Source organism: Uranotaenia lowii, chromosome 3 (genome assembly GCF_029784155.1).
Source record: "Uranotaenia lowii strain MFRU-FL chromosome 3, ASM2978415v1, whole genome shotgun sequence".
Taxonomy (NCBI): Eukaryota; Metazoa; Arthropoda; class Insecta; order Diptera; family Culicidae; genus Uranotaenia; species Uranotaenia lowii.
In genome coordinates this window covers 21,469,793-21,495,549 of record NC_073693.1, presented here as the reverse complement: position 1 = coordinate 21,495,549, position 25,757 = coordinate 21,469,793, and the positions used below count along the sequence as shown (strand labels likewise).

Below are 25,757 nucleotides of genomic sequence, written 5' to 3'. Positions count from 1 at the left end.
TCACGCACTGCAACCGGACGAGCTGGATCTGGACATCAAGGATGTGGTCAACGTGCACCGGAAGATGGCCGATGGTATGGTTTTTCTCCTTTCTTCCTTGAATATTCAACAATTTTCATGGACTTTTCTTTGCCTACAGGTTGGTACGAAGGCGAAAGGATTAGAGATGGGGTAACTGGATGGTTCCCGAGCAACTACACCAAGGAAATTTTCTCCTCCCACATCCGGGCTAAGCACATCAAGCAGCGCTATATGCTCCTGTCCTATACGTCCAGGATCATCGATACGACCACCTTGCAGCACGTCAAGAAGAAGTAGGAGAGAGTTTTGAAGATGATTGCAACCACGAATTGTATATATCTGTGTAAGATTTGTAAGAATAATCGTTAGGCTTAAACTGTTACTAGGAATGCATGAATGAGAATTGCTGCAATAATTAGTTGAAAATAGCTAGGATTCTGCTTGTTTTTTTTTTCGTTCTCTTGAAATTTGTCTATAGATCTATACTTCAAATTGTGCCCAATAACACTTTGTTAAGCTTTAGGGAAGAATGCAACAAGTCTTAAAAATGTAGGTTCCAAAATTGTTTAGTAGCTAGTAGTTGTACATTTGTAAAAACAAAATGTGTTTAAATTATTTCGCAAAATTACCTCTGATTAAACATAAATACACTTACTTAACGCTCATACTTATGTAGTTAGGGGCAATAATCTACTACACTACTACTGTCCACGAAACTTAAGTTTAGCTGTGAATAGAAATGTTTCGGTTTTGTTTTTTTTTTTTGGAATCATAATTCATGTGCTGTATGAAGCAAAAAGTATTACGTAATAATAAAAGTCTTAGTAATTGTTCTAAACGTGTGGATTTATGTTGCGAAAATATCACATTGACCTTGACGAAAGTTCATTTTCCTTCATGGTTTCCTAAAAAAAATTAAAATATGAAAGACCACTGGAAAAACTTATTTAGGTTGTAAAACAGAAATCCAATGAAGAGAAGCAAAAGCGAAAATCGACATGACGTTGTAATAAAAAAATAAAACTGAAAAACTCCAGTTGTTTTCGCAATTTTTACGATTGCGAGAGTTTTGACAATGTTGATAATTTCAAGCAACTTTACAAATTTTGACATTTTCGAAAATTTTATTATATTAACCACATTTTTTATTTGAATTTTGAAAACTTTGACAATTTTAATAATTTTTAGATTTTTTACCATTTTTACAATTTTGCCAATTTTAAAACATTTAAATTTTTTGAAATTTTGACAATTTTTATAATTTTCACAATTTTAATGATGTCTACAATCTTGACAATTTATCCATTATGTACTATTTTTACAATTTTTAAAGCTTTTACAATTTTTACAAGATATACAATTAAACAATTTTGAAAATAGTTAACATTTTCACAATTTTCAAAATATTATGATATTTAAAATTTTAACAATTTTTAAATTTCTACATTTTTCAAATAATAGAATAATTTCAAATAAAGCAGAGTTGAAAATTTAAACAATTTGTAACAAGTTTCACCATTTTTACAATTTCAACAATTTGAACCATTTTTAAAGTTGTCACAATCTTTGTCATTTTTGTCACTTTTGTAGTTTTTGTAATTTTGTCATTTATTTTCATTTTCGTAATTTTAATCATTTTTTTCATATTTAAAATATTCTAATTTAAGTCTTATTTGTAATTTCTGTAACTTTGGTAATTTTTGTCAATATTGTCATTTTTGTCATTTTTAAAAATATAGTAAGAAAATGAAAAAAATGACAAAATTTATAAAACTGACAAAATAAACAAAATTGGCCAAATTGACAGAATTGACAAAAATTAAAGAATTAACGAAATTTCAAAAGTAACAAAAATTAAAAATTGAATAAATTAACAAAAATGCCTGAATTGACTGAATTGAAAAAATTGACAAAATTGAAATCATTGACAAAATTTACAATATTGACAATATTTACAATAAAGACAAAATTTACAATATTGACAAAATTGACAAAATTAACAAAATTTGCAATAATTGACAAAATGGACAAAATTGAAAAAATTGACAAAATCAACAAAATTGACCAAATAGTTGTAAAAGGAAAAAATTAACAAAAATGACAAAATTGACGAAATTGACAAAATTAACAAGATTGACAAAATTCACAAAATCGACAAAATCAACAAAATTGAATAAATTGTTGAAAAAGGAAAAATTAACAAAAATGAAAAATTGACGAAATTGACAAAATTGACAGAATTTACAAAATTGACCAAATTGACAAAATTCACAAAATTGACAAAATTGACAAAATTGTAATAAAAAGGAAAAATATAACGAAATTGACAAAAATGACAAAATTGAAAAAATTGACAAAATTGACAAAATTGACAAAATTGACAAAATTGACAAAAATGACAAAATTGACAAAATTGACAAAATTGACAAAATTGACATAATTGACAAAATTGGCAAAATTAACAAAATTGACAAAATTGACAAAATTGACAAAATTGATAAAAATTGACAAAATTGACCAAATTGACAAAATTGACAAAATTGGCAAAATTGACAAAAATGACAAAATGACAAAAATTACCAAATTGACAAAATTGATAAAATTAACAAAATTGACTAAAATGACAAAATTGACAAAATTGACAAAATTGGCAAAATTGACAAAATTGACAAAATTGACAAAATTGGCAAAATTAACAAAATTGGCAAAATTGGCAAAATTAACAAAATTGACAAAATTGAAAAAATTGAAAAAATTGACAAAATTGACAAAATTGACAAAATTGACAAAATTGACAAAATTGACAAAATTGACAAAATTGACAAAATTGACAAAATTGACAAAATTGACAAAATTGACAAAATTGACAAAATTGACAAAATTGACAAAATTGACAAAATTGACAAAATTGACAAAATTGACAAAATTGACAAAATTGACAAAATTGACAAAATTGACAAAATTGACAAAATTGACAAAATTGACAAAATTGACAAAATTGACAAAATTGACAAAATTGACAAAATTGACAAAATTGACAAAATTGACAAAATTGACAAAATTGACAAAATTGACAAAATTGACAAAATTGACAAAATTGACAAAATTGACAAAATTGACAAAATTGACAAAATTGACAAAATTGACAAAATTGACAAAATTGACAAAATTGACAAAATTGACAAAATTGACAAAATTGACAAAATTGACAAAATTGACAAAATTGACAAAATTGACAAAATTGACAAAATTGACAAAATTGACAAAATTGACAAAATTGACAAAATTGACAAAATTGACAAAATTGACAAAATTGACAAAATTGACAAAATTGACAAAATTGACAAAATTGACAAAATTGACAAAATTGACAAAATTGACAAAATTGACAAAATTGACAAAATTGACAAAATTGACAAAATTGACAAAATTGACAAAATTGACAAAATTGACAAAATTGACAAAATTGACAAAATTGACAAAATTGACAAAATTGACAAAATTGACAAAATTGACAAAATTGACAAAATTGACAAAATTGACAAAATTGACAAAATTGACAAAAGTGACAAAATTGACAAAATTGACAAAATTGACAAAATTGACAAAATTGACAAAATTGCCAAAATTGACAAAATTGACAAAATTGACAAAATTGACAGAATTGACAAAGTTGACAAAATTGACAAAATTGACAAAATTGACAAAATTGACAAAATTGACAAAATTGACAAAATTGACAAAATTGACAAAATTGACAAAATTGACAAAATTGACAAAATTGACAAAATTGACAAAATTGACAAAATTGACAAAATTGACAAAATTGACAAAATTGACAAAATTGACAAAATTGACAAAATTGACAAAATTGACAAAATTGACGAAATTGACAAAATTGACAAAATTGACAAAATTGACAAAATTGATAAAATTGGCAAAATAAACAAAATTGACAAAATTGACAAAATTGACAAAATTGACAAAATTGACAAAATTGACAAAATTGACAAAATTGACAAAATTGACAAAATTGACAAAATTGACAAAATTGACAAAATTGACAAAATTGACAAAATTGACAAAATTGACAAAAATGACAAAATTGACGAAATTGACAAAATTGACAAAATTGACAAAATTGACAAAATTGGCAAAATTACCAAAATTGACAAAATTGACAAAATTGACAAAATTGACAAAATTGACAAAATTGACAAAATTGACAAAATTGACAAAATTGACAAAATTGACAAAATTGACAAAATTGACAAAATTGACAAAATTGACAAAATTGACAAAATTGACAAAATTGACAAAATTGACCAAATTGACAAAATTGACAAAATTGACAAAATTGACAAAATTGACAAAATTGACAAAATTGACAAAATTGACAAAATTGACAAAATTGACAAAATTGACAAAATTGACAAAATTGACAAAATTGACAAAATTGACAAAATTGACAAAATTGACAAAATTGACAAAATTGACAAAATTGACAAAATTGACAAAATTGACAAAATTGACAAAATTGACAAAATTGACAAAATTGAAAAAATTGACAAAATTGACAAAATTGATAAAAATTTTTAAAAAAATTACAAAGTTGTCAAAATGATTGAATTGGCAAAAGATTCTTAAATATACCTTTTTGTAATTTTTGTCATTTTTGTCATTTTTGTCATTTTTGTCATTTTTGTCATTTTTGTCATTTTTGTCATTTTTGTCATTTTTGTCATTTTTGTCATTTTTGTCATTTTTGTCATTTTTGTCATTTTTGTCATTTTTGTCATTTTTGTCATTTTTGTCATTTTTGACATTTTTGTCATTTTTGTCATTTTTGTCATTTTTGTCATTTTTGTCATTTTTGTCATATTTGTCATTTTTGTCATTTTTGTCATTTTTGTCATTTTTGTCATTTTTGTCATTTTTGTCATTTTTGTCATTTTTGTCATTTTTGTCATTTTTGTCATTTTTGTCATTTTTGTCATTTTTGTCATTTTTGTCATTTTTGTCATTTTTGTCATTTTTGTCATTTTTGTCATTTTTGTCATTTTTGTCATTTTTGTCATTTTTGTCATTTTTGTCATTTTTGTCATTTTTGTCATTTTTGTCATTTTTGTCATTTTTGTCATTTTTGTCATTTTTGTCATTTTTGTCATTTTTGTCATTTTTGTCATTTTTGTCATTTTTGTCATTTTTGTCATTTTTGTCATTTTTGTCATTTTTGTCATTTTTGTCATTTTTGTCATTTTTGTCATTTTTGTCATTTTTGTCATTTTTGTCATTTTTGTCATTTTTGTCATTTTTGTCATTTTTGTCATTTTTGTCATTTTTGTCATTTTTGTCATTTTTGTCATTTTTGTCATTTTTGTCATTTTTGTCATTTTTGTCATTTTTGTCATTTTTGTCATTTTTGTCATTTTTGTCATTTTTGTCATTTTTGTCATTTTTGTCATTTTTGTCATTTTTGTCATTTTTGTCATTTTTGTCATTTTTGTCATTTTTGTCATTTTTGTCATTTTTGTCATTTTTGTCATTTTTGTCATTTTTGTCATTTTTGTCATTTTTGTCATTTTTGTCATTTTTGTCATTTTTGTCATTTTTGTCATTTTTGTCATTTTTGTCATTTTTGTCATTTTTGTCATTTTTGTCATTTTTGTCATTTTTGTCATTTTTGTCATTTTTGTCATTTTTGTCATTTTTGTCATTTTTGTCATTTTTGTCATTTTTGTCATTTTTGTCATTTTTGTCATTTTTGTCATTTTTGTCATTTTTGTCATTTTTGTCATTTTTGTCATTTTTGTCATTTTTGTCATTTTTGTCATTTTTGTCATTTTTGTCATTTTTGTCATTTTTGTCATTTTTGTCATTTTTGTCATTTTTGTCATTTTTGTCATTTTTGTCATTTTTGTCATTTTTGTCATTTTTGTCATTTTTGTCATTTTTGTCATTTTTGTCATTTTTGTCATTTTTGTCATTTTTGTCATTTTTGTCATTTTTGTCATTTTTGTCATTTTTGTCATTTTTGTCATTTTTGTCATTTTTGTCATTTTTGTCATTTTTGTCATTTTTGTCATTTTTGTCATTTTTGTCATTTTTGTCATTTTTGTCATTTTTGTCATTTTTGTCATTTTTGTCATTTTTGTCATTTTTGTCATTTTTGTCATTTTTGTCATTTTTGTCATTTTTGTCATTTTTGTCATTTTTGTCATTTTTGTCATTTTTGTCATTTTTGTCATTTTTGTCATTTTTGTCATTTTTGTCATTTTTGTCATTTTTGTCATTTTTGTCATTTTTGTCATTTTTGTCATTTTTGTCATTTTTGTCATTTTTGTCATTTTTGTCATTTTTGTCATTTTTGTCATTTTTGTCATTTTTGTCATTTTTGTCATTTTTGTCATTTTTGTCATTTTTGTCATTTTTGTCATTTTTGTCATTTTTGTCATTTTTGTCATTTTTGTCATTTTTGTCATTTTTGTCATTTTTGTCATTTTTGTCATTTTTGTCATTTTTGTCATTTTTGTCATTTTTGTCATTTTTGTCATTTTTGTCATTTTTGTCATTTTTGTCATTTTTGTCATTTTTGTCATTTTTGTCATTTTTGTCATTTTTGTCATTTTTGTCATTTTTGTCATTTTTGTCATTTTTGTCATTTTTGTCATTTTTGTCATTTTTGTCATTTTTGTCATTTTTGTCATTTTTGTCATTTTTGTCATTTTTGTCATTTTTGTCATTTTTGTCATTTTTGTCATTTTTGTCATTTTTGTCATTTTTGTCATTTTTGTCATTTTTGTCATTTTTGTCATTTTTGTCATTTTTGTCATTTTTGTCATTTTTGTCATTTTTGTCATTTTTGTCATTTTTGTCATTTTTGTCATTTTTGTCATTTTTGTCATTTTTGTCATTTTTGTCATTTTTGTCATTTTTGTCATTTTTGTCATTTTTGTCATTTTTGTCATTTTTGTCATTTTTGTCATTTTTGTAATTTTTTGTTTTCGTCACATTTTAAACTCAATCCTTCACAGATTTAATTTGTCAATATGTTGTATCTTAAAACTTCCACGCGGCAATTTTTATCAACAAAATTCTGTCGGATGCTGGAATGTTTCCTCGAGCATCGTTACCTCGGTAGCCAGCCTTATTTTGACAAATTTCTGAAAATTCGCATCAGACCGAGAGTTGTTTTTCACGTAAAACACGCACAAATGCTCGTTAAAAAGTTTTTCCCCCAGGACGGCAGGAAAAGCAACCAAGTGCAAGACGTTTTTTTTCCAACTTTTCGAGCAAAACACGGTAGAAAAGGAGAGTCCTCGAAAGTTGTTAACAAATAATATGTTTGGTTTCAATTTCGAGAGTCAATTATAATGAAATGATAATTACATGAGTTTACACATTTCTTTTTAAGATTTGCACTGGCAATAAGTACCTAATTTGAAATTATTTGCATTCAATTCACTATTTGATCTAAATTTATATTTTAGGTAAAAACCCCCGTATTACCAATGCATATGTTTTATAACAGTTTTATAGAAACAGGCTTTTAAAATATATATATATGAAAATTGGAACAAAAATAATAAGAAAAAGATACTTACAAGTTTATTTGATTGTTAAATATTTCACTTCAATCAACATGTCCCATATTGTCTAGTGGTTAGGATATCCGGCTCTCACCCGGAAGGCCCGGGTTCGATTCCCGGTATGGGAAACCTTTTTTTGTTTGTGTAGTGTTCCCAATCAGATGATATTTGATTCAAAATCAATAGGTCGATATTGTTGAAAAATACATCAAAAAAGGTGCCGCCCAACGTGGGGCTCGAACCCACGACCCTGAGATTAAGAGTCTCATGCTCTACCGACTGAGCTAGCCGGGCAACTGTGTAAACGAGGGGCGCTGAAATTTGGACAGTGATCTTAGTAGGTACTAAGAAAGATCATTCCAGGATCCTACCTGAAACACGGACTATACGCGAGTAATCCTTCTTATCTTGTAGGCATTTACCTATTTTTATTATTTTTGGCAAAACTCATTTTAGTATTTCACAAATGTAATAATTTATAAAAAATATTAGTGTTAAATTCAGCATTTCAATTTAGCTGAGGTGAGTTTTTATTGCAGAGCAAATTTTCTTAAAAGAAGGTGCGCACAAACGATTTGAAGGCGTGCGCGGTTGAGTGACATGCGTAAAACTAACGAAAAAAAAGATCAACTCTAAAAAAAGAAAAGCTCAAAAAACGGTAGGGTCCATATCTAATTTTAAACATTGTACCTATGGGTGATCTTGAAGCTCTAAGAAAAAGGAGAAATAAATGTCAAAGCGAATCTACCGATTGAAGGTGGAAAAAGCGTGTGCTCAATTGAGAGTAAACAATAAAAAAATACAGTCTAGCTCACTCACCAAAACGGAAGGGAAGCACTCGCTGTAGGAACCCTCAATCAAATAAATGTATTCCATCCAATGGTTCTGATTCTCCCTTCATCTTTTTTTTTTCTGCCGAGCGAGAGACACGTATCGCCCGCCGTACATCTATTCCGGATCGTGGGAAACCAAATAGAACCCGGGTTCACACACGACGATGAATTGAATCGACCGGGGTGGCGTACACGTGAGCTGGGACCTGGATCTGTGAAATAGGATAGGGAAAATGTGAACGGTTAGGATACAGTAATTATTTTGGCAAAGGACGAACTCCGTACGGCTAAAGGATAGGACGGTTCTGTTCCATTACCTACCTGTTATCGAGAGTTGAAAAAAAAAATTGAAGGACTTGCTTTTTCAGGGCACACGACGAGGTGCAGAGATCTTTTCTGGCCATGGCAATTGATTAAGTACAATGCATTTTAGAGGGGTTCTGATTAATTCGAAACTTGTCCGTGGAAAAGACTCGTTACAGTTATCCCACGCATGAGGGCGACCGGAACAACTTTCGATAATTGTTTGCTCCAAAATTCCTTAATCCTTAAATTCATGAAATTTTAGTCAATCTTGACTTTTGAAAAGCGATTGGAACTTTTGCCCGAAAAATTCATAGACGTTATCAGGTAGTACGTTTTTTTTAAATCCTCAGCGATAGCATTTTTTTGGAAAACCTACACACTAAATATTTTCTCCTGTGATCGGGACGATTTCGCCCTGTATTTTCAACAGCTGAAAATACAGGACAATTTCAGGATAGGAAAACAACTGTCGAAACGCCCTGTGAGTTCGAAACGCTTTCCTCCTGAGATTTATAGGAAAATCTGAATTGGTTTCCTGTACATTTTTCTCAAATCATTAAAATTAACATTTTTATGAAAAAAAATGATTAAAAACTCATGGATCATAATATGTCATGTGTGTCTCTTATGCCTACAATATCCCTTAGGGAACATCCATAAATGAGGTAGCTTTTTATGAGTTTTTATACCACCCCCTCCCCCCTCGTAACATTTCGTCAAAAAGTCATAAAACCCCCCTAGATATTGACGTATTTTTAATTTTTAAATGGTTATATGTATCTCCTGAGTTCGGACGAGTGCGGTTACATATTTTACAGTTTTGCAATCAGAAAAGTATCACCTTTCAAAAAATATACAACTCAAAGTGGCCAATTGTAGTCCTCATAGTGTAAATGTTAATAGAAGTGAGCCGAAAATCAAATTTTTATACTTATTTGAGCCCATCTACCATCTCAAGTCCAAGTGGTTCAAATAGGCCTTCTGTTGGGAATCCAGCCCGGTAGTAAAAATTATGCTCATATTAGTATAAAAACTTGATTTTCGGCTCACTTCTATTGACATTTACACTATGAAGACTACAATTGGCCACTTTGAGTTGTATATTTTTTGAAAGGTGATACTTTTCTAATTGCAAAATTGTAAAATATATAACCGATCTCGTCCGAACTCAGGAGATATGAGGCCCTTGGAGCCAAAGGGGTATAAGTGACAAAATGGAAAAAATCGAGATAACCATCTAGAACGAATCCTTGACTGTCAATCATCATATGCTATTTTAATCATAATTTTATTTCACTATTTTGTTATGTTTAGATCTCGTTGAAAAAATCGTGCTTACTGAAATTTCCTTTTTGTTTGGAGCCAAAGGGGTATAAGTGCGGCACTTATACCCCTTTGCCTCTAAAGTCCATTAAACTGATGTACTTATAACCCTTTGCCACCAACCCTAACTTGATTTCATGAAAGTAATGTTTTTTCATTGGGACCAAAAAATTTTAAAATTAATGTAATTCACTTTTCTTTTGAATAGCTGATGATGTTTAAAAATTTACCATCAACTATGATTCATCTGATTGCATTTAGTGATAATTCTAGCAGAAAAAAAATTATTATATTTAATTATCAATAACAAATTAGCGGATCACAAATTCCTGATTTCTGGATATATGAAGTGTGTCACGAATTAAAGGCTTATAAAGTACAAAAAAAATGTATTTGTACGAGATAATTGGGTTTATGTTGAAGCGCCTATCGTTAATTTACTGTAAAAAACAAACTCAGAGTGATCGCAAGTCCCATTCCAATACCCAATTGATTAGGCAAAGACGTACAAAAAACGTGGTGATTGGAATTTAGTGGAAAATACCTTTCACGAATTATTATAAATTAATCTTGATGAAAAAACGTTGTTTGGAGAGATTTAGTAGAAGTTGCCAGGTCGATCTTCAGCCTTAAAATCTCTTAACCTACTGTACCAGAGTATATTTCTCATCAAAACAACAAAAAATATATTTATACGAAAACTAATTGACTCTTGTAGCAATGAATATTTATGGTTTCTTACCCATATCAATAAGATCAAAAAACCTGGATGTGAAAATTTGTTGGTGGCAAAGGGGTATAAGTGAATTTATTTAGTGGCAAAGGGGTATAAGTACCAAATTTAAAAAATATGTATCGCATCAATAAACGTCAAATAAACGTTGTTTTTTGGGAAAATGTTGTAAAATGCTTTGTTTTTATTTAGAAAAATCATTCACATGAAAAAATTTCATAAAAAATATCTATGGAATTTACTGGAACACAACGAAGTTCAAGTGCTTTTTTCTCGAAATCAGGTTGTGGTGGATAAGGCAGTTATTAATGATTTGATAATTATTCCTGCAAAATTAATATTAAAAAAAAAAAACGGATGAATTCGATTTAGTGTATGCACGGCTTAGTTACCGTTGAAATTAATTGTGAGTTACGGAACCCACGAGAATCGAGTCGATTCACTCTGTTGTCATCGAAGTCAGTATGAGTGAAAGAGAAAACAAGAATACATTGGTTGAGTAAAGGAACAGCGAAGGTGAGAACGGCATTCTATCATCGATTGTTGGCAGAAGAAGTTCGTCAAAAAAACTATTTAAAATGCGATACAGGGTAAAGTTACGACACAGGTTTTATGCACTTATACCCCTTTGGCTCTAAGGGCCTCATATAACCATCTAAAAATGACTATTTTTGTTGAGTATTTTCAAGATATCTCGACCAAACTTCAAAATTTTTATACAGTGTATTCAGCAAAAGTGTGTAACAATACTACCTCCAAAACTGTCTAGAACATATTTTATATAAAATATCACTCGCAAAAAGGTTATAATGAAAAAAACTGAAAATTGATGATATATTTTTTTAAATTGACATAACTTTGAAACTATTATTGATACAGTAATGACTTCTTTGGCAAAGTTGCTAGAATTGATACAAGCTAAAAACTTTCCTCAGACAGTATAGCTCTAAAAGGGAAGTTAAAAAAGTTAGTTTTTCTAACTCACTGCTAGGTGGATTAATCAATTTTCCAAAAAAAAAAACAATTTTTTGTCTCTTGTAATGTAGTTCATTTGTCTCGAAGACACTATAGGTCTAAAACGCATAGTTTCGTCAGAAAACAGTTTTGGCATAATTTCGCTCAAATCCATTCAGGAAATGACAAACAATGAAGCAAAGTGCTTATTCCCTGCAGCAGATGGATTGGGGACCTTCAACCGAAAATCTGTTTGATACAGTGTATGCGTATGTATGGAAAAAGCACAACCAAGGGGCGCTTGAAAGTGAAAATTACTCAAAACAATTTTGATATTTTTTTTTTCGATATTTAATTAAAGCTACGTAGCTTTACTTGAACTGTGCTTGAACCCCTACCCCCCTCTCGTCACACATCGTCAAACAAAGTCAAACACCCCCCCCCCCCCCCCAAATGCTACGTCATTTATGGATGTTCCCTTAAGCATTTAGTGCCTAATGCGTTTTCCGCAATGATCCATTGATCCATTTCCCTGGTGTCATCGTTCGATGTTCTTCGAACTTCGGACATCTCCAAACGACGTGGTCTAAGTGCTCGTACACCTCTCCACATTCGCAAAGGTTCGAATTGGTTCAAATAAATCTGATAAGATGCGAACTCAAAGTCGAGTGATTGGACTTAAAATATGAAAAAGGCGATCAAATATTTTCTGCCGAAACTAATAGAGAATTCGTTTACGTTTGGTAGTGCACCGGTGCACTACTGGTAGTGCACTTTTTGCTGTTTTCATGCTCGTTTTCACGATGAGTAGTCCACTGGTAGTGCACCATAATGTGGACGGTGGAACACTCTGAAAATATTCGGTGTTGCTTGCGCTCTTACCAATACTATCATGAATTTTGACAGGACGTGCTTCCCGATGTAAACAAATATCAGCTGGTTGATTTATTTCTATACTGCTATACTACTAAATTGCGTTCGAGCTGTTTTTTTCCCTTTATTTATCCCAAAGAATCCGGATTCAATACCAGTGCCGTTTCGGCGTAGAATTTCACCCGGATAGCGAGCAGCAAATCCGAGTGCAGAAAGTCCAACCCAAAGATCTGGCGGAATCAAATTCGTGAAAATCGTGAAAGAACTGTGCTTAATGGTGACGATGCTCGGTTGCGCCAAGTTTCGGATTCCAACCCGTTGCCTTTAAAAAAAGTTATAGTTCGAGATTGCACCCGCATTGGGGGCTTGGCTTGAATTTTGTTCGTTTCGGTCTGTTATCGAAATTCTTTTCCCCCGACTTCCGCGATCCGAGTTCGCCGTTTTGACTTCCAAGTTTTATTTGTTATCTGAAACGGAAATACTCGAACGAAGATGAGATTTGCGAGGAATAAACGTTACTCTCAAGACCAAATATCGCAACCATCAAGCTGGGGTAACTGCATTCCAGCAGCAGCAAACATAGACCGCCCAGAATCAGCCAGTATTACAGTAATCATCAGGGCCAGAGGCAAATCTACCAAGCAAAATAAATCTGAAATCTTCACAATTCAACATAATATATAAATTCATGCTAAAATTTTCATTTTATTTAAAAACAATGATCAACTAAAGTAAATTTGATTTCAATTTTCGAAATCAAGCTAAAACAAATACCAACTGTAATTCTTCTTCTTCTTCTCCTCTTTATGGCGAGCTAAAACAGCTAAACTGCCAAACCAACTGTAATGGATTTTGACAGCTTGATATTTTCTGTTGACACTGCCGATTTCACGCACACCAACAAAGGTGAGGGCAAAACTCGATTCATGCTCGTTTTCGGCGTGGATGGTGCAACACTTTCGGGTGGTGAAAACGAATACGATATAAGCGTTTTAGACAAATAGTTTCTTGAAGACAAATGATCAACATTACAATGGCTATTTTTTTTCCTTGTAGGGAGAGCCCACTGCGACCAGTAGTTGATCTATTGTGGTATTTACCCCGTGTTACTATATGCTTTTAGGTTAACCTGCACTATTGATTGGAGTGACAGTTGATTGCTGACTAAGCATTTGATCCCAATCGGGTATGATATCAAAGATGTATGATATAACCTTCTTAGGGCTGATATGCAACTATATGTCATGTGCGCTTATTAACTCAGCCCCAAGTACTGGCTCTCTCCTATTTAGGAGGGCGCAGCAGTTGCATAGAAGATGCTCTGCAGTTTCTTTTTCGAACCCGCAGAACCGACAGTCATCGTTTTGAATTATATTTATCCTTTTGAAATGCTGTTTTGTTGGACAATGTCCTGTCAAGAGACCTGTGTAAGTACTCATTCATTTTGGTTACAGATCCACCCACTATCCATCCGAGATGGGTGTTTTGTAAGTGTGGTAAATGGGGACTGATTTCAAGATTCCCATCTTTTAAAATTTCCATTACTACAGTAATTCCCAACAGCAAGTCAACTGGTCTAGAAAGATAAAACTCAGAATCTTCTAGTGTTAAGTCTGGCATCGCCCAACTATCAATTTCAATGTCGTTATTGAGCACAGGATCCGTTATAAAATCTGTAACTAGCATCTTGACGGTTCTTTGAATAACAGACATTCTGGCTCTCAACTGTACCATGACTTTCTCTTGAATCGACTTTGTTGAATTTCCGAAACCTCGGACGTTGATATTAGTAGGCTCAGTGGATAGACCAGCGCGTTTAATGAAAGACTGTGTTACAAAATTAGATTGGGATCCAAAGTCTAGCAACACTCGGCATGCCAATAATTTTCCTTTGGAGGGTACTAGAATCGAGGCAGTGGGTAGCACGCATTCCTTCTTGTGTTGGTGGGTTTACGGGATTTTGTTAACATGATGTCTTTAAAATTTGAACTCAAATAGTCTACTTTTAATATACCTAGAGATTCATTAGAACCGTCGTTTTCCTACTTTTTGTATAGTATTTCGAAAATTGGTAGTAACGGATTTGGCTCCTTAAAGCCTAAAGGTATAAACGGCTCATACCTTTAGGCTTTAAGGAGCCAAATAAAGAACTTACAAAAAAACAGTTGTTCAATCTATTTAAGTTTATTTATCTATAAATTTCTATACAATTGAGCCCTTTCGGAAAATTGTTACTTTCAAAAGAGCTATCTAGAAACAGTGCAATCTATAGCGCCGTTGAAGAGTTACAATCAAGCAACAGATTGCACTGTTTTTCGTCATTTTTTTACGGCTTCTTCAAAAGAAAGCATTTGAAATTTTACACAAGTTTCTGAAGATGGTATGGTACATTTGTCCATCTGTGATTTTACATCAATTTTTAACATGAATAAAAAATAACATTTCATGTAGATACCAAAACATTTAGGCAAAAGATTTGGAGTAGGTCAATGTAGTTTCAAAAAATACCTCTTCCTTATGCATAAAATGTTACTTCAATATGGTCGGGATTCGACCAGACCGAACTGAACGCCATCAGCATTTTTCGAGACACTTGAACTTGATGTGCAAATGTCAGCAACTAAAGACAAAATCTTTGAATTTTTCGTTATTTTATAGTTGAACGAATTAATTTCAGTCAATTATTTTTGTTCTTTGATCTTGAATCTGAATAACAAAAGATCCAATTTTTGTTGTTTCTAAGATTTCTCATGTCGAAGCCCGGCCATATATGGTTCTAACTTCGCTAGTATTCAAAAAACCATGATGCTCAATGAGTGGCGGACTTAGTTTGAATCGTGTCCAATCGATAGCACAGCACCAGATTCATCCCGAAAATCCGCGTTGACGACCGTGATTATATGTCAAGGTCACCGAATGCACTTGTTGGATAGCAAAACGTACATTAACACCTCTTTGGTATGGATACAGCACGTGTCTCCAATTGATCCACTAACAAACGACCGAAAACCGCAGCCATGCCATGGCAAATCGTCTGACTGACAATCGACCGGATGGATGGATTGATTCACGGACCGGCGGCAGACAGCCAGCCCCACACGTGACCAAAAAACAACGCGCGCGCAACAAGCGGATCCTCACGCGGACGACCGGCAGACGTTGCTTCTCCAACGGAAAATCTTCTCAACAAGTGCAACGACTGAAAAAAAAAAACCAGCAAACCATTAGCTCGGGAAGGTCTGGAATAAAACAAAAAGATCAGATCATTGACACACCTCCCACAATTGGAAACCCACGGCACCGAACCCCAGAAACCGAAACCCCAGGCGGGACCCACACAGGCCGGACGAACGGGATGATGACCGCCACGCGGATTCTACCGATGCCACTTTCCGCTTTGTTGATGCACACTTTTTGGCAACCGTCGGTGTTGATGACGTTGGTTAGAACGAGATGGGGTTAGTGCTGTTTCTTTCGGTCACGAGCCGATCACACGTCTTTGCTCACGACCAACGGGAAACCCTCGACCACGTGCGAGGTCAACGGGAGATTTTGCTCTCTGTCTCTCTTCGGTTTATTGTTTTGGTTACTCCGAAGTGGATTTCCTGAGTAAATTTATTCTGTGGATGAACCTGTTCATCCGAAATGGCCCGGAGTGGGGGTAAACAATGAATGAAGTTCGGAAGAAAGCGTTTCCCCCTCTACCGAAAATTGCCCGGAAAGGATTCATTCTCAGCAACCTGTGATTTCTCGGAAGAGAAATCACCCTCGCTCGGAGTTGTTTTGATCATGGCCTACTGAGAAGGAAAGGGTCCTGCTGAGAACTCGAATAACTGTTTGTATAGAAACAGTTGAATGAAAGGACGAACTCTCTCTTTTTTGGTACGTTCTCTCGCTCACTCGCGCTCTGTTTTGCATTGTGTTTGCCTACCGCTAGGCTGCCGGTGATAAAAATCGTAAACATTGCCGGCAGGAGTGGGGATGGCACATGCATTGCATGCGTTCGGCATACGTCATTAAATCAGTCGGACGTCGTTTGTACACATGACAAGTCACGTGTAGGCCTTACGGTCGCAAAAACCGGAAAACGCGCGCAACAACTCTTCTGCTTTTCTGTCCTTGGCACCGCACAACACAAAGTGCCGCACGCACGTACGCTTGGCACACGCGCTTCCTCCAAAGAAAAAGTACACAAGTGCATCTTTATAACATCTTTAATTGGAGCAACAGTTTAAGTCTGCAGATTGTGTTCCAACTATTGGCGATAATAAGTGACGCAAATTGCAAGTGTTAAAGCTTTGCACAATCATTAACGGTTACGAGAGATTAGATTTCAAACTTGTGCCTAACTAATTGAAACCAAACAACCTCTTAAGAAAATTTTAAAAGTGTATCAAAAAAGTGAAAGTGACTTCAACCAAAATTAGTATTTAAAACTATTTTTAAAAAAAATTAATATGGATCACCATCATCATCATCACCATGGAACGCCGCTCCATTGGGGTTACTCGAGTGCTGTCGGCGTGGCACCGGCCGGTATTCCGGTGGCCAGTTCGACCCCAAATCAGCAGCAGCAGCAGCACAACAACAACACCTGGACCCCACCTTCGTCCAAGGGACTTAAGCGAACACTATCGGAGTCCCTCTCCGATGACGATCTCTACTCGGAGGAATCCTCCAAGGAACAGTGAGTATTATTTTTTGCCCAACTTAAATCTTTAAACTTTCCTGAAGCCTGTTTCGAGGATCTTTTTGTTGAATTTAAATTCTAATCCCGGATTCTATCTCAACTGAACTTAACATTTTTATTGCAAATGACAATGAAAATTTGCAACTGTAAAGGAATACTGTTTTCGGTTTTTGGTTTATAAAATGCGAATTCAAGTCCTGCCAGATAGCTTTTTTCATATTTCCCTTAAACATGTTTCATTGTGTATTCGTTTTTGATGATCAAATGTTCAGGGCCAAACTCTATTCAAGAGCTATTTTAGTTGATTATTGGCAAAATTTTAACTTTGAGTACAAATTTTGAATTCGGTTCTGAATTCCAGTTACTCGGGCTAGTTTACTGAGTTAAAATCCAACTGAAATCAAGAGGAAAAAGGGGGAAAATTCAAATTTTTATATTTGAACGGAAAGGTTTGAGACAAATAAGAGCTAAAAATTCTAACATAAGAATATTGACAAAATTATGATTAAAACTTTCGACTTAGGATACTCACTTTTAGTTCAAATTATGAGGCAAAAATATTAGATTTGAGTGATTGATGATGAAAATGATTTTTAGATGTTTTTGAATCTAATCCAAATTGGCATTTGTGTGCAAAATGTATTTCAAATTTTTCAAATGTATTTATATCAAGTTTCTAGACTTTTTAACGTGCTTTATAAATTCCGCTGTTTATTTCTCAGTTTAGTCGTGATCGTCGATTACTTAGAAAATGTTTCATAAATTATTGTCCGGCCAATTTTCCTCAATTGTCAGTACTCTACTGAATTTGTAAAAAAAAAGTTTATAAATTTGTCTTAAGGAAATTTAATAGTATTTTGCTTAAATTAAATTGTGATTTTGATTCTCGGACAGGCAGTCGAACTTTGCAAATTCTTACAATCGGTTTTTTTTTTTTATAATTCCAACTAGATTTAGGATTCAAAATTAGAGCACAAAGCTGAGCACAACTGAAAATTGGGAAGAAAATCAGTCTACATTTGGAATTCAGGTTTTCGACGTGAAGAAGGAATGAACACGTTTACGGAAAAACGTGTAAAATAATTACCGAACATCCAGAGAGACTTAAACCCGTAATCTGGTTAGCTAGATTACTCCAAAATTCTATCAAAATAGGAGGTCTCCAAGCCGAAGTTGGCAAGTTCAAGTCCCGCCAGAGGATTAAATTTTTTTTAATCCGCCAGGAATTTCAGTCTATAACTGATTCTAACGGAAATCAAAATCCGTCGAACATTTTAAAATATGAATTCATATGCCTGATTCTATGTCCTCCCTGAAGAGTGATTTTTTTTGACAACCTCTTCCACTTTTTAGAAACTTGACTATCAGCATTAGAATGACTACTCGTTTTTTAACCGTACAAATCCAATGCGAGGTGCTAATTGGCAATCCCAATTCCCCTCGGAAGGATGTTGTCTCGTTGATTGTTGTTGTTGTTCCATCCAATCACTCCGACCGAGAACCCATCAATAATCTCAATCGATAATCCCGATTCTTCGCGATCACAATCGGACACGGACTGATTAGTTTTTTTTCTGCCTCTCGAAAAGGGTTTCGTTTCCGGTACTTTCGGGAACAGAAGTAGATAACAGCAGCAGCATGCACCTAATTTAGCGCCGTTTTCATAAGATAAAATTGTATGATTGATGATGCACGGAGTCCTTTCAGAGAAAACCAAAATCGTCCCGTCATCGATTGACTCCGTTTGTTCTTCTTTTTCTATTGACTTTGAACTCTTCGCCGTGTCACGTGACGTGCCAATAAGTAGATTCCGGAATTGTCCGGGAGGTTATTGATAGCCAGAGTATTTCACGAGTCATTCGTCTCTTGGAGAAAAAGTATCTTTCGCTATCGATTTGAATGGAAACATATTTACCGTCAGCGAACTCACTTTTGGAATGGCTTTTGTAGAACTTTCCTTAAGGTTCCAAATTTCGTAAACCCAACGGTTTGTTCGTTTATTCCAGTCCATTTGACGGGAGCTTCCAGCTGGAAACAGAATTTGTGTATTTGTATCTTCCGACTTTTCTTGTTAAAGCTCTTTTTCGCATATTCAAGTTGTGTCCCCTCTGCTGAAAAGAAACACAACAACATAAGAAGGAGCTCCTCTGGGGTAGGAGATCGCTAAGCGTGGGAACCAAACCATTTTAGAAATACCGTTCGGAAAAGTTTATAAGGGTCTCCCGACTAAGGGCGGCGGGGGTAACCGAATGGAAAAAGTCATATATTATGTTACACACAACGCTCAAACCGAGAACGAATGAACGAGGAATTCCCCCATAATATTTATGCTCTCTCTCTTGACTTTATCTGTCCGTTTCATGGTTCAGTTCCTCAAGAAATGCCGTGGCTAATTTAGCGAGACTTTACTCATGATTTTTCCTCTTTCCCACACACACGCAGTGTCTCACCTGGCGAATCGGACAGCTGTCAACTGCAGAGCCGCAAACGACGGCGCGGCGTGATCGAGAAGAAACGCCGGGACCGGATCAATTCCTCGCTCTCCGAACTGAAGCGACTGGTCCCGAGTGCCTACGAAAAGCAGGGCTCCGCCAAGCTGGAGAAGGCCGAAATCCTGCAGCTCACCGTCGACCATCTGAAGCAGCTACATGCGCGAGGTAAGTTTTTGGACACTTTTTATTCCTGATTTTTTTTATTCAAATGGTCGAAATCGGGTTGCTTCACACTTCCGGATTACAAACGTCTTTCCTAAACTACAAAAACAAACTACTTACGAAAAAACTGTGAGTGCTTTGATTGAAAACGGTTCGTATAGCGTTTGTTGTTAAAAAGGGACATTGGTGCTATACACATAATAAATACTATTATCGACGGAAATCGTAAAAATTAAACAACATTTAACGAAACCATAAAAACTCCTTTTTACAACGTCTTGTACCGGACACCAAATCACTAACGAGGTGTGTAATCTGAGAAGATTTATCGGTATAATTTTCAACGGTTGAAGATGCTGGGAAAACCTAAGAAATTATCCTTTTGACACCGCCATCTGTTGTCGGGTCCAAACCGGACCCGGTTCATCAACATCGTCTCTAACAACTTCCTCCAATCAAACCAACCAAAAAAAAACGGCCATGACGAGCGAATAGACCCGGAAAGAAAAACTCCCACCGCTTGACACATAATTAACTACCAGCTAGCGACACAGTCGGTCCCACGTAAAAATAATGATGAGGGTAACATAACATATGTTATAGGTCAAAATTCATCGGACTACGGAGAGGAAAAGCCGAAAAAAGGCACTTTCCTACAACTCCTTTCAGTTTCGTCCGGGCAACGGAGCTCCGCTACACTCATTCTCGTCGCCGTCATACGGTAGTCTTCGCCTTGAAGTGCGGGAAGTGCACCCGCAAGATGGTAATCAGGTTGTACCTTTTTTTTCGCTAGCCGGCTCGAAGGACCAGCAAGGAATGAGGAAAAAATATGAGGAACTTAATACATCCGGTATCCTGGTTTCCCACGGTTTGAGGACCAAGATACGAAAAGCCTCATTCGGTTGAAAGGAGACGGGAGAGGAGGAAAAAGGTCTACGGATTTTACCTTGAAGACTGGAGTGGAAGAAACAAAAACGGTGGTTGGCAATGTGGCGCTATTCGTCGGTTTTTCTTTGTGTCAGCTAGAAGGGAAAAGGTGAACGTTTTTCTTGTAAGAACCTAAAACGGTTTTGTTGTTCATGTTCGATCTTGATTTGCAGTACAGGATTGTTATTTTGGGGGCCGAATGACCTTAACATCACCAGATTTGAGATTTCGGGTGTGCTGTAAAGTGGGGATCCACGATGAAATTGCCACACACAAAATTGATTCGCAAAATTGGAGTTTTCATCCGATTGCCATCAAATTTTCAGGGATTGAAAACTTCATTTTACTATTTTACTCGTATTCATACGCAAGTGTCCGCACCTTGGCCTTAACTCCGGCAATAAGATTCGGCACAACCTGTGAATCAACCGTTTTTTGCATGTAAACCTATACTTTCTTCAGTTCCCCGACTGTCTTAACTACCTTAGGTCGTTTAAGAAGGTGCTGCTTCATAATCGCCCAGTACTTCTCGATGGGAGTGTTTAACATTTTCAGCACGAAATTGACCTTATTGTTCGCATATCACTTCAGCACGTCCTTGGAGTAGTAGAATGAGGCCAAATCCGGCCAGAAAATTGTAGGGGCGTGGTGGGCCTTCAGGAGAGGAAGCGGCGGCTTCTGGAGGCACTCTTTCATGTACACCTGTCCGTTCATCGTGTCCTGGGTGCACTCCGCTTCCCGCTCGTGCAGATAGCGTGCCAAACCAGAAATTTATTCGCAAATTTGGACATCTTCTTCCTTCGAATATGCTCCGGAACGCTGATCTTATCCTTGGTCGTGAAAAACAGGTTGCCGGGGATCTGTTTGAAGTCGGCCTTCACATATGTTTTGTCGTCCATGATACAGCATTCAACTTTCGTCAGCATGTTGAGGTACAACTTCCTGGAACGGATTTTGACGGACTTGTTCTGCTTCTCGTAGCGATTAGGGACCTTTTGTACCTTGAACGTTCGAGGCCCAGCCTTAGTTTTGGCCTTCTGGACAAAACTTCGGCTTAGGTGCAGCTTCTTAGCCACATCCCGAACGGGGGCGTTCGGGTTTCGGTTGAAGGCCCCAACTACGCGGTTGTAATTTTTGGTGTGGTACGGAATACTTTTTCCTTCACTTCTGGGCTTCCGATCGGTGGTTAATCGTTTCTCGAACCGCTTGATTACTCGCGACACCGTGAAATTCGCGATTCCCAACGTTTTAGCGATGGAACGATGCGAGAGACCCTTGTTCTCGTGATAAATGCGCAAGATTTTATCACGCACGAGCTGTTCTTTCGACTCCATTTCCGCGAGTTTTGATCACAGGATTTTTTAACTTGCAGGATGTAAACAATGCACTATGAACTTAAACCACCCATATTTTCATTAAATTCTACCCAACAGTTAAAAGTTCCAGTGATTTTTTGACTACGCCGCTTAGAAAAATCTTCCCACACAACCGGACTGTGACTAAGCGGCACGCAAATTTCGGGGATCACATGCAATCCAACAAAAATGAAGGGTGGGTGAGAAACAACCCGTTCTCGCCGAAAATTAAACCCAAACAACCTGCGGCTGCTAACTGCCGGTTCGATAATTAACCGTCTGGCTGGGTGGAATCGGAAATTTTTCCTGCAAACACAGACGTCAATTTGTACCGGTTGTTGGTCAGTCGGTAGTCGAATCCCATAACCCGATAAAAGGGTTTTCCTCGGTAGGAAAACAAAAACAACACCGAAAAACTGGCTTATTATCAGTGTTTATCCTTTGTCGGGTCGTTGTTTCTCACAAAATCGATTGCACTAATCGTTCTCTCCCGTTCTCCCACGGCTTCCACCGGTTTTGCGTTAAAAGCCGGCTGCTTAGCTTTCACGAGGGCTTCCGCGAATCCTCCCATCAAAAAGCCAAAAGTCCTTGGATGGTATTTTCGATCACCGATCATTTTTTTTAATCCCAACTCGGGTGGTGGGAACCAATATTTTTATTACAACTCATCCACCCACCACCCCTTTCGAGGGATTTCGACCTCCTCCGAACCTTTATTGTTCCGCTAATACATTGCATATTGTTTGATGTATGTGAAATCATCATCAAAACATTAACACGAGCGAGCGGACTCGCCCGACGGGAACCGATTTCCACCCTTCTTCCCATGTGCGTTTTTTTTTTCGGTGTGCAGGCAGACCAAGAACTGTGGGAACCTCTGCTGTTTCTCTCTCGCGGGAGCTGGAAGCGGGTTGACCCTCCCTTGTCCCGATGGGTTGCTCTTGGTTGGTTGGAAGGGCGCCCTCCCGATAGCTGGCACTTTTTTTTGTTCCTGTGCCTGGCCGTTGATGGGTGGAAGTAATATAAAAATTGAAATAGGGGGAATATGCATGAGATATTTTCTGTTCTGCTGCTCCCGGTCTACACAGCACACAAGAACGGCATTTTGACTCGACTCGGCTAATGGCCTGGACTTTTGGATTCGGATGAGTGGTGTGTAAATATATATATATATGCGCGTCGTGTCGAGTTTTGGGTTTCGGTTCCGTGGGAACGTGGAAAAGTTAGAATTGACACGCTGAGGCGAGAGAGTGTGAAGCCCCGGTCGGTCTCGAAATTGATATTTATGGGTAGATTGGGACCTGTTAAGTAGGATTATTATGTTATTATTTTTATTGAACACTCCTCTGCTACTCCCGGTGCAGAACATTAGAAGCTTTGGCATGGTGATTAATTTTGCCTCTATTTATTCTTGTTTCTTCCCATCACAGGCTTAGACGATGCCAGCTATGATCCGCAGCGATTTGCCATGGACTACCACATAATCGGATTCCGAGAATGTGTCGCCGAGGTCGCCCGTTATCTTGTCTCCATCGAGGGCATGGACGTGCAGGATCCACTTCGTCTTCGGTTGATGTCCCATTTGCAATGTTTCCTAACCCAGCGAGAGCTTTCCTCCAAGGCTAACGCCAGTCCGGCCTGGTCCCACAGCAGCTCCTATCAGCCAGCTTACCCGCACTCGTCCAGCTACTACCACCAAAACTACACCCCCCAGACGGCCACAGCGTCGGCACCGTACATTCCACAGGTAGCAACCATCTCACCTCACGACCAGGCCCTGCAGGCCCACCATCTGCCGCACACGGCGCTGCATTCGTCCTCCTATGTCACCGGTGCTAGCACCTCTGACCACTATTCCAGTCAGCATGACTCCTCCCAACAGCACCCGCAGCAACAGCAGGCCCAGCAACAACAGTCCGGCGCCGGTGGTTCGAACGAGCAGCAGTCCAACCCCACCTACATCGACCTGTCCAACATGCACCAGCAGCAGCAAAACAACCGCGGCGCCACCTCAGCCAGCGTCGGCTACGGCAACCCACAGTATCCGGTTAGCACCTCAACCTCCCACGGGTACAGTGCGACCTCCAACAGCTACAACGCCAACTCGGCCAAACCCTACAGACCGTGGGGCGCCGAAATGGCTTGCTGAAAAAAAAAAAGCAATAACCATCAAAAAAATTTCCCATACCGGGAATCGAACCCGGGCCTTCTGGGTGAAAGCCAGATATCCTAGCCACTAGACCATATGGGATGTGTTGTTCCGGAGGGTCTTCGTAACCAATCACATTCTCTGAGCCTACGAATTACCGGCACCTTCCAGGTGCAGATGCCAAAGTGATAGAACCGAACCAAATGATTTCTTTCCCTTAAAAATAATAACAAACAAAAATGTAAATAGCACTTATACAAAAAAAAAAACAAACGCCAAAATGAGTCTGAACCAAACACAGGAACGTGGCGCGCATCACACGAAAGCTTTAATACCTAAATGATTCTAGAAAACCAACGAAAACTGAAAGTTAACAAAACATTTCCGCCGCCGCTACACCGGTGAAAAAACCTTTCTTCAAAACACTGTGTAAATGTTCTTTGTATTTTCAAACTGACATATCGTTCTAAGATTAGGGATTCTTTAATTTATTTGAAGAGAAATTTTCAACTATTTATACCAAATGAAAAAAAAAATAAGAAAAATACACAAAGACGGTGGACGAAAATGAAACTATAATCTAGCTTTAAGGGTGCAACTAATCGAGTCAATTAGTACTTTAAGAAAAAAGATTGAGTTTGAGTGATGGAAGTGAGAATGTCAATGAATGAAAATGGACCAAAAGGCCCAAATCTTATGAGGATTTCTTCTAGAGGTATTATATATGAATGTAGGTCGTATACAGACGGGTAGGATTCTATTTTTAGGACGACCCAAAGTTGTGATTCCAATTTAATAAGTTTTTCCGATTTCTCTAAGCAAGAATTCCTATGGAAGAAAACCAATTATATTTGTACAGAGATTTTTAAAAACTGAAAGTGAACCAAAACGAATAAAATTTTATTGAAATTTAAAATTTGTTGTTTCAAAACTTTCTTAGGGTAAATCACAATTTTCCTCCAGTTACGTTTAAGCCGAGAAAAAGTTGACGTTCGAGGACAGTTTTGGTCCGCAGTCTCGATGCACGTGACAGTGAAGTTTATTGTTGACACTTATCACTATCTTCACTTGTTAGATTGTTGATTAACTCATCTTTTCATATTCATAGATAATCATTATCATTGACTTTTTCTAAATTCCACTTTGTAGGTAATTATAATTTAAACCTGTCCTTGATATTTTTGTTTTCCAACGTTTTTGAGCGCGATCGATGCTGATAATCACAAGATGCTGTCAAATGAACTTTGGCGACGCCTTTTACTCGAATCGAAATGCTGTAAGTGCTGTAAGATTTCAAAAAACGATCGTTTGAGTTGAGAAACACGTGGCCTGTGAGAGAAAACGTTTTGG

General features: G+C 35.7%; 1 protein-coding gene, 1 long non-coding RNA gene and 3 other non-coding genes across 5 annotated transcripts; 3 read left to right on the top strand and 2 right to left on the bottom strand.

Moving 5' to 3' along the window:
- Nucleotides 1-675, top strand: LOC129757409 (uncharacterized). The gene is made up of 2 exons (XR_008739700.1): nucleotides 1-74; nucleotides 140-675. It is a non-coding gene; the product is annotated as an uncharacterized LOC129757409 (long non-coding RNA).
- A 6,991-nt stretch (nucleotides 676-7,666) lies between these two features.
- Trnae-cuc (transfer RNA glutamic acid (anticodon CUC)) lies at nucleotides 7,667-7,738 on the top strand. Its single transcript has one exon. It is a non-coding gene; the product is annotated as a tRNA-Glu (tRNA).
- Nucleotides 7,739-7,831: 93 nt separating this feature from the next.
- Trnak-cuu (transfer RNA lysine (anticodon CUU)) lies at nucleotides 7,832-7,904 on the bottom strand. The gene has a single exon. It is a non-coding gene; the product is annotated as a tRNA-Lys (tRNA).
- Nucleotides 7,905-16,672: 8,768 nt separating this feature from the next.
- On the top strand, nucleotides 16,673-25,291 carry LOC129755657 (hairy/enhancer-of-split related with YRPW motif protein-like). Its single transcript, XM_055752271.1, has 3 exons — nucleotides 16,673-17,319; nucleotides 19,765-19,979; nucleotides 23,689-25,291. The coding sequence occupies exons 1-3, from the start codon at nucleotides 17,090-17,092 to the stop codon at nucleotides 24,405-24,407; spliced, it is 1,164 nt and encodes a 387-aa protein (XP_055608246.1). The 5' UTR covers nucleotides 16,673-17,089; the 3' UTR covers nucleotides 24,408-25,291.
- On the bottom strand, nucleotides 24,438-24,509 carry Trnae-uuc (transfer RNA glutamic acid (anticodon UUC)). The gene has a single exon. It is a non-coding gene; the product is annotated as a tRNA-Glu (tRNA).
- Nucleotides 25,292-25,757: the final 466 nt, after the last annotated feature.

Excerpts from the sequence above, each read along its gene's own strand:
- LOC129755657 (XM_055752271.1), top strand. The coding sequence starts at position 17,090 with ATGGATCACCATCATCATCATCACCATGGAACGCCGCTCCATTGGGGT. Across the intron at positions 17,320-19,764 it reads GAGGAATCCTCCAAGGAACA|TGTCTCACCTGGCGAATCGG; the intron begins GTGAGTATTATT and ends ACACACACGCAG. Across the intron at positions 19,980-23,688 it reads GAAGCAGCTACATGCGCGAG|GCTTAGACGATGCCAGCTAT; the intron begins GTAAGTTTTTGG and ends TTCCCATCACAG.